We start from the raw sequence: 9,498 nt of genomic DNA, 5'->3' as shown, positions 1-9,498 counted from the left end.
TAAAAGAAGCATTAATCTTTTTCCAACAATGGAAAATACAAGATATAATACCGTTTATATGTTATTAAATAAAGTCACTGACAATGATTTTCAATAGTCATATTCCACGGGACATTTGATAGTTGTTTCTGAATTTATTACAGACCAATTACGTAGGTGTACGAATGAAAAGGGAGACAGGTGCATGTGAAGGTTTGTCAAGTGACTTAGCGACCCATGAAGAGATCATGGATAAAGCCTATGCTTATGCATATAGACTACAATACGACCAATTCTATCGACCACCGGTAACTATCTTTGAATATAAGATAAGATAAGATAGTTTATTAAAGTCTCATCATCATGTACAATATTAAAACAATACAAATATAAAACCTACGACATTGTACATAAATGCCACTCATAGATGAGTTATAAGAGACTATACATTACTTTACAACAAATCTAACATACTGGACATATCTACAAAGTTACTTAAAAATAAAACCAAGTATTTTCCTTCTTTTAAAAAAAAAATAAAAATTATGTGAAGAGTTGAGACAACCAGACTGTATTTAATTTAGTTGAAATTTTGTGTAGTTTGTGTTGTTATTGCTGGTTGTAAGATTTGAATGTTACAACAGTGTACAAGTTTACTGTGTTCCGAGAAACGCCCAGATATATGCAGATCCTACACACATCCGAATGTTCATCCAAACACTATACCCTTGATATAATATGTATGTGTGTTTTACCTAAATAGTAATAAGATTGGGTGTAAAGCAATAACAAGAAAGTGTGATTTATTCATGACTAGACATTGCAGTCCTATAGTATCATAAGACCTATTTGTATGTTAATACAACTGTATATGGTACAATGGTTCAATTCAAGAAGCAGCCTCCAAACAAATACTCATGACTAAAATCAAGGCAAAGCTCAATGTTGCGCATTAGAGCGATATCCTATATCAATATAAAAAAATACAAAAATCTTAAATTAGGAATTTTTATCACGTCTACTTATTGGAACCTACTTCTTGAATATATTTGTAAAAACCATAAAAACAATCTAAAATATTACTAACCATTATTTACATATTGGTTAAAACAATACTCCATAAAAACAGATAAAAGAATCATGATTTACAGTACAGTTTTCTTTTTTCTCTCAAACAGAATATGGTGGCAGGCTTTGGCAGATAAATATATTAGGTTTTCACTACCAAAAATTGTAACCATTTTGTTATCATCAGATATAATATATCTATTTCTTAATACATCATCTAACGCAGAGACCAACTCTTTCCTTATATCATTATATAATGGACAGTAAAGTAATACATGTTTCTCATCTTCTATAGTGTCCGGACAGTTAAAGCATTTTCTATTCATTACATCAATATTTTCATAACGACCTGTTTCTATTCTTAGTGGTGCTACACCACATCTTAATTTTGTAAAGGCTGATCTATACATAAATGGCAACTTAGACATAAGGTACTTTTCAGTGCAGAACTGAGATTTAAACTTCCTGTAAGTCCTTAATTTATTCCCGCCATTTCCTCTAATGGCATTTTCTCTCTCAAGTAATAACTTCCATTTATTTGTTTCTATTTCCATAAGTTTAGATTCTAGCATTGATATGGTAGGTTTGGAATTTCTGATATTAGCCTCTAGTATGTGATTACTATCAATATCTTTTAAAAGTTTCTTAAGTCGGTAAAAACCATTCTTGACATTACTTGCTTTAGACCACATATATACAGACTTATTAATTCTATTATCATCCATATTCATAACTCTAAAATACTGTCTAAATACAGACACCCACTGTCTAACAACTGGTGGTTTCCAACCCATCTCTCCACTTACAGCCACATTCGGAGTGTATCTCCCAACACCCAAGTAGTAACGCATTGCCCTATGATGAACTGCATTAATGCACGAATAAGATTTATCACCCCAAATCGGGGCACTGTAATTAATTATGGGCCATACCATTGAATCATAAAGTTTTGTAAATGTAGAGTACTGAAAACCACCAAATGCCTTACTTTTGGATATAACAAGACCAAGTGCTCTAGAGGCAGATATTGCAACTGTCTTTGCAATTTCATTATAATCCAAAAATTCATTTAGTACGACACCAAGATACTTATAACTATGAACAATTTTCAGTTTTTCTGAATTGAATTCAAAAACATGTTCAGTTTTAGAAATACTGTTGGCTCTAAAGTGAACAATATTGGATTTATCACAATTGACAGTCATTTTATTTTGACAACACCATAAAGCTAAAGCATCTAACATGGATTGAAGATCTTTGGCGTTTTCTGCCAACAAAACTATGTCATCAGCATATAGCAAAATACATATTTTTCTTTCACCTTTGTCTAAATTATTCATATACATTACTAAATCATTAATATACAAGTTAAACAGCATTGGAGACAGGGGGCAGCCTTGTTTCAATCCACATTTTACATCAAACCAGGGTGTATCAAATCCATTTAAGCGTGTACAGCACTTAACATCTTTATATAATGATGAAATTGCCTGAAACAGTCTGCCCCCTATCCCCACCTGCTGGTGCAACTTTTGCCACAGTGATGTACGGTCTATAAGGTCATACGCCTTCCTGAAATCTATAAAAGCAATAAATGTTTGTAACTTTTTAAGTTTACGTGTTTCAATAATATTTGTTAGGGACTGTACTTGGTCAATTGTACTTTTACCTTTTATAAAACCATTTCGCTCATCACTTATAATATTATTACTAGCTGTCCATTTTACTAATCTATTATTTAAAACAGAGCAGTATATTTTATACATGGATGGAGCCAATGAAATGCCCCTGTATGACAAAGGATCCCGTGGGTCTGTGGTTGAAGACTTGGGAACTGGTGAAATTATACTCTTAGACCATGCAGTAGGAACAGTACCACTTAAAAAAACATCTATTAAAAAGACTATGTAGCAAAGCTAACGCAGAATCATTTTTTAGTAGTTCACATGGTATATTGTCATAACCCGGTGCTTTACCAGACTTTGCATGTAAAATACATTTCAATACCTCATCAATAATTATCATGCTATCAAAGTGTTCATTCTCTATTTCATCAACACTATTAACATTAAACTGATCTAAATCAACAGAAGCCTGGTCATTGTCAAAGTCATTTGATGCAGTGTTCTTCGAGTTTAGAAGGACTTCAAAATCAGAGCCCCACTTACTAAGTACAGTCTCTGGATCAGAGCTAATGGAACCATCGGACATTTTCACTTCAAACGGAATACGCTTTAAACGTTCATTTCAAATACCAATATTTCCAATACTTTTCCAAAATGATCTGGAGTTGGAAGATACTGCCGCCTCCAATTCAGACTGGGCTTGATAAACATATTGCCTCTTTGCTCTCTGAACACTACTATCAAATGCCTTTCTTTTCTGTACATAAACATGTTTAAGGTTTTGTCTATTACCATCCTTACATTTTAGCCACATTTTTTTCCGCTTGGCATAAGTCAGTCCATAAGACAGTAAAGTGATCAGACCACCAAGGTTTATTTACTTTAAATTTCTTACCAGTTTTTCTGTGAGAAGAAATTTTTAGTTCTAGTTTAGAGGACATCTCGTTATGTACTATATTAACAAACTTATCATATGCCTCATTAGGGCCAACCTGTGTAATCATTGTATTTTCCAAGTATCAAAAAATCTCATGCTGAACATCTGGATTTGTCAAAAACTCTCTACCTACATTCTTAGTCTCATATAACAATTTGGTATACTCTATACTAGACTGGGAATTACATTGTTTAATATTTACTCCCTGACCATCTAAACATATATTCCATCTAAGCAATGAATGGTCTGGTATTGTGAGCTTACTAAGCTGAGAGTACCCATTAGTAGAATCTAAAACATCGGACACCTTCAGTACTTCAAAGTCAATACACTTTGACAAATTTTCATATGGAATTAAAGAAAAATCAACAACTGATGCACCTTGAGGTCCAACAAATGTAAAATTATTGTTTATAGTATTCCTACCATTAAGAATATAAACATTTACATTAATTAAAAATTCAGTTAAGATGTCTCCAAATTGGTTTGAAGAAAAATCTATTACATCTCTATCTGGTAGCTGATCAATACCAGGGATATAGTCTACATTGTCAGAACATCTACTGTTAAAGTCACCACACACATATAATACAGTATTTTCTTTCTGATATGTTTCTATTTGACAAAGAAGCGTGTCATAAAATTCATTTACATCAATCTGCCTACACGAGTTTTTTGGTGGCAAATAACAAACACAAGCAAGTATATCATCATAAATGACATTTTTACATGACAATGAAATCCAAAAAATACCTTCAAACTCATTGTCAATAATATTACAATTAAATTCATTTAAAAGGTCATTTTTTATCAAAAAAGCAACACCTCCTGACCCAGTTTTTGCTTTTTATGCAAGTTACCTCTATTAGAACCATAAAATGTATAGCCTTCTACATGTAATACTTGATTATAACGAATATGTGTCTCTGCAATACCTAATATGTCATAATTATAAAATTTTACACAATGTTCCCTCAATTTATGATTATCAGTTAAAATGTTAGTGTTCCAATTTTGCACGTTCCAAAACCCGCAAACTACCTATCTCTTGTGGTTATTGCTTCGTTGACTGTTTTGATTAAAGCGACCATAGTTCTTGCCATACCGACCAGTTCCAGGACTCCTTGAACGGCTTCTTGACCTGTTGTAGGTTGAGCCACTATTGCCATTTGAAGTGTGTGAATCACGGTTTGCATCATTTTGTCGAGAACGGTCTCGAACGTCACTATTAGAATTACTTTGTCGAGAACGGTCTCGAACGTCACTTTTCGATACAATATAAGCACCACGCATCTCGAGATTAGATACTTCCCCTGCCTTCAGGCTATCTAGAATTTTCCTGAAGTTATTTGCCTGTACCCTCTCTTCCCTCGACCTATCACTAGATATAAACACATTACTGTATTGCTTATTGCGACGTAAACACGATTTCTTTTTAAGCACCTCACTTTTGTCTTCCTGACTCTTCATTGTAGCAACGATGACTCTAGCGCCCTCTGCACCTTTACGTTCGGCACGTATTGCACGCACTGACACATGTATTACATTTTCCAAAAAGGTGTTCACTTTGTCCAATACATTCTCGTTTCTAGATTCCTTAATATTCACTAGCACAATATTGTTTAAAATGTCGGTCGATTTGGGATTATGGAGATCTAGATTTTGCATTAGTTCCTCAATGTTTTTCTTCGATTCCTCAATATTCCTCAATATATGCCACATACATGTATTTTACGTAATAGTTATAGTATATGAAACGAGTTTGTTACGAAGATATAACACTGGCCGGGCGACATCGAGGTGATGTTTCTGCTAAAATGAATGCCGAGGTCGTTAGGAAACATCCCCAAAAAGAAATTTCCCGAGATGTCGCCTCAGCCAGTGCTATATCCCCGTAACTAACGAGTTTCATATATTATTACAATTTCAGAATAATTTTTTTACTAGAAATCAGGAAAAAAAACATATGCATTTCTCTCTACTGTGCCCTTTCACTTTTATTTCAAATGTTTGAAGTGTAAAAAAAGACAACACACAACAACACAACAACAACAACAGCAACAAAAACTAACAAACACCAAAGAATAAAAAATATATACAATGGTTAAGTTTAAGACGTCAAACGTCGAATGAGAATTGATAAAAAAAATATATAAAGACAAATATCGATCTTTTTTTCTCTGCTAAACTGTGGTCTCTTGAACTGTTTTATAACATTATTATTTAATGTTTATTATTTAATGGTTTTTCAGCTGGAATGTTACAGTTTTTCATGGACTTTGCCTGGAATATTCGAGAGTGGAGCAGAATTTGAAGTCACTGCAATAATGCCACCCCACCAAAATCCTGTATGTATATGATTAACACGAAAACGACAAAATGTGATGAGCTGCAAATTGTTAAATAATGAATTTCAAATATTCTATACATATATACATGTACGATATGGAAACGAATTAATTACTTTAAGTCCGTGTTCTGTATTCACAGTGCGAGACGGGTTTAAAATGTCCATTATGCCCCTATACAACGTCTGGTGTCTAAACGTACATGTACTCACAAGCCAATTGTCCGAGACAGCTTTTGCTTCTGTTGAATGATTGATTGATTGATTTTCTTTAGACCGGGCGGTCAAGGATAACCTACGAAAGTGCAAGCACTTATTTCCAGTAGGGTCCTTACCTCAGCAGACACTAGAGACAGCTATGAGATACAAGGAAATCCGGGAACCAGTCCCTAGCTCTTATTGAATAGATTCCTTGGTTCTTTTACATATCCAGTGTATAGCACTGATACATGCGAGGATTATCTGGGTTTCGTACCAGTAAACCTCTAGTTAAGTGGAAAACACTGAAAGTGTTTCTGAAAAATCCCAAGGGCGTTACCGAGGATCGAACCCGGAACCTCAGGAGTGACAGTCAGTGGTATAACCAACTGAGCTATCGCGCCACCTGAATTTTAGAAACTAGTTCGGTTATTGTAATACAGTATTTTGTATGGAAGTCAAAATACAACTTTTTACATTTTGCTACTTTTATAACAAAATCAAAGGCCTTAACGGCCATAATGACTAACGGGTTTGATATGACAATAAAGTGGAAGGAAAAGCATCATGTTCATTAAGTCAAGAGACAATAAGGCATCACTTCAGTGTCATAGAACCCTTCAAAACAATTAAATCTTAAAGAGAGACACAGACAAAATTTTCATTTTTTAGTTTTGAATTTTTCATTCATTATTCTTCAAATGTCCTCAAAATAAATATACTAGGCAGTCACAGGAACAAATCTTTTCTCATTATAAATTATTAAATGATAGTTTTCCTACCTGACCCACGTGGGTCAGGTGAGAGCGTTATTATTTCACAATAGTTGTCACAGTTAACTTTGGAAACGCTGAAGAACATGTCAAATGAATGACTTAGACTTGTGTGTTTATTATGCTTTTATTGTAGGCAGATCTCAGTTTCGTGATAAATTATTTAAAGATCCTGTTTGTTGTAATTAAGGATGTAACACATAGTTAAGTGAAGTATTATATATGCATATAATTATTCTTCTTAAACAATTTCCAAATATCCTAGACTATGTTAAAAATGTACAGCAAATGTATAGGCCTATGTACATTATAATTAAACATTTACATGGATGCATTAATTTTTTATTGAAAAAAAAACTGTCTAAGATTTAATCGAAAACAAATTTCGAAACTTACAATATTGATATATCTTCATTTGAGCATCGGATTTATGATATAGAACTAAAAAAATGCGTTACAAGATCTTTAAATCTTACATAATAACTATGAGGTGAATATTTCCTTTTTGACACTGACAAATGTTGTATGAATGTATAGAAGAATAATCATTTATTTTCTTAAATGTATACATATTAAATGTTTGTCCTTTAGTTTATACTACTTTATTATAGTTCGATTGTGTTGGAAATTTTAAGTTTATTGAAACACAATAATTTAATCCGTTCCTGGAACCAACCATTTCTAAGCAATGAGTGTAAAGTTTCTTGCTCACGAAATAAGCCACTTCCCCCTGACGGGGTTTGAACCCATGCAGGCAGCAATCCTAAGATTACTAATCCGACGCGTTAATTACCCCGCCATGGCGCTTCTCAATATCAATTCACTTTCTGTTCATGTCTAACATGACAAATTAACTTAAGAATACAGACTAAATAGTTTTAGCATTTTGTAAAAAAAACTACATTAAAAATCGTTATTTTGAACGAAAACTCTTTTTGATACAAATTTATAAGATTTGTGATTTATTTCTACATAGATATGTCGGCCTTCTTGACGAACAGTCAAGTGACTTGATGCATTTCAAGTAAGTTTGCAATTAACTTAAACTTGATTTTAATTAAAACGAACAAAAAGGTTCATATTTACACTGTAAAGTCGCATATGTAGCATGTTAGCATGGCCCCATATACAGTTACTACAGTTACAGTTACTATAAGGGTTCACTAAGATTCTCCTGCAATGAATATATGTTGTTTACTAAATATTTTTAAATACATTGTATTTGTAAAATCACGACATTTCATATTAATTTTGTAATAAGTCAATTTAGATGAGACATGTTCGTTTAACACAAATTTAACAATGCATCATGCAATAAGCGATAACAGTCAGGGAAGAGTTACTTCCCTTACCGGATGTGACGTATATGGGGGATTATACTATACATACTATACATGCCGCATAGAATGTTAGCTTATTGCGTAAATACTGATCGTTCAATTATGATTATATAACATGTAACAATCTACTCATGCATACAAAAATTCAGTATCAAGACAATAAAAAAAATACGAAGACAAAGATTGAGATTAATTCTCGATACGAGCGAAACAGCGAAATTTCAAAGTGAATATATTTATTAGATTTTTCTAATGCCAGGATAAAAAGCTAAAGTAGCTAAATCAAATTTTAATATTTTATAAACACCCATACACACTGAAATTGCCTATTATAAATTTAATTGGTCATTTTCTAGTTTTCTGTGTTATTTTCTGTCATTTAGAAAATTCCGGCTTATTTGTGACAAACATGAAAATAAGATTGCCAATGTTTTTTTTAATGATTTTTTTCAAGTTTTAATAGAACAATAGCATAATGCATTCTATCAGTACTTACTGATTCTTTTTCATTATGCCGAATAATTTTTTTTCAAAGAACCAGTGAAGGATATAATCTTATAAATATTCCGGGAAGAACAATGACTTTTATAACTTTAGATTCGCAACAGACGATAATAAGATAATTTTGATATTACAAATCTATTCTTATGATTATAAAAATAAAGTTATACCTTTTCCAAGTAACTTATTTCATAAATAAATAGATGTGTATATATAAGCGCCACTGGGCTGTAAAATATTAATTAACAGGGTACATATGATGTATATGGCTGTGATATCATAAATCACCAGGGTGCATTTTTAGAGTTATAACATTACATCAGATTACGTCACTTTTGTTAATTGTCAAAATATTTATGGTCCGAATTTGGTTATGGATCATCCTAGGGGCCTTACTGATTTGATACTCCAGAGTCCTACAAACTGGCACAGTCAAAAATAAGTAAAATTAGAATTCAGTTAATACATGTAACGAATTTCTGTGTACGTGTTTCACAACTTGTTTTTTTAAGTGATTTTGAAAAAAAAAATTTGATAACTAGAGTATGAATTAAAAAAGTATCCAGTTTAAAATATCACTTAACCAGCTTAAATATATTGGTGTGATCAAGGATTTATATTATTAGTAATATAAATCCGTGGTGTGATGTACGAGTTTTTGAGAGTGCCTTTTTTGACGACACAAATAGTATACAGTCATGTACATTCAAAAGAATTTTTACTTTTTATG

At 32.4% G+C, this 9,498-nt stretch overlaps 1 protein-coding gene across 1 annotated transcript; it reads right to left on the bottom strand.

The window, feature by feature from the left end:
* Positions 1-1,124: 1,124 nt before the first annotated feature.
* LOC132753467 (uncharacterized) lies at positions 1,125-3,258 on the bottom strand. The gene is made up of 2 exons (XM_060743949.1): positions 3,024-3,258; positions 1,125-2,626 (listed from the first exon to the last, which is right to left on the bottom strand). The coding sequence occupies exons 1-2, from the start codon at positions 3,256-3,258 to the stop codon at positions 1,125-1,127; spliced, it is 1,737 nt and encodes a 578-aa protein (XP_060599932.1).
* Positions 3,259-9,498: the final 6,240 nt, after the last annotated feature.

The sequence above is a fragment of the Ruditapes philippinarum genome, unplaced genomic scaffold (assembly GCF_026571515.1).
Source record: "Ruditapes philippinarum isolate M1 unplaced genomic scaffold, ASM2657151v2 ctg10815_1_1_1_1, whole genome shotgun sequence".
NCBI classification, from domain to species: domain Eukaryota; kingdom Metazoa; phylum Mollusca; class Bivalvia; order Venerida; family Veneridae; genus Ruditapes; species Ruditapes philippinarum.
The sequence above is the reverse complement of the archived record's forward strand: the minus strand, read 5'-3'. Positions and strand labels throughout refer to the sequence as shown.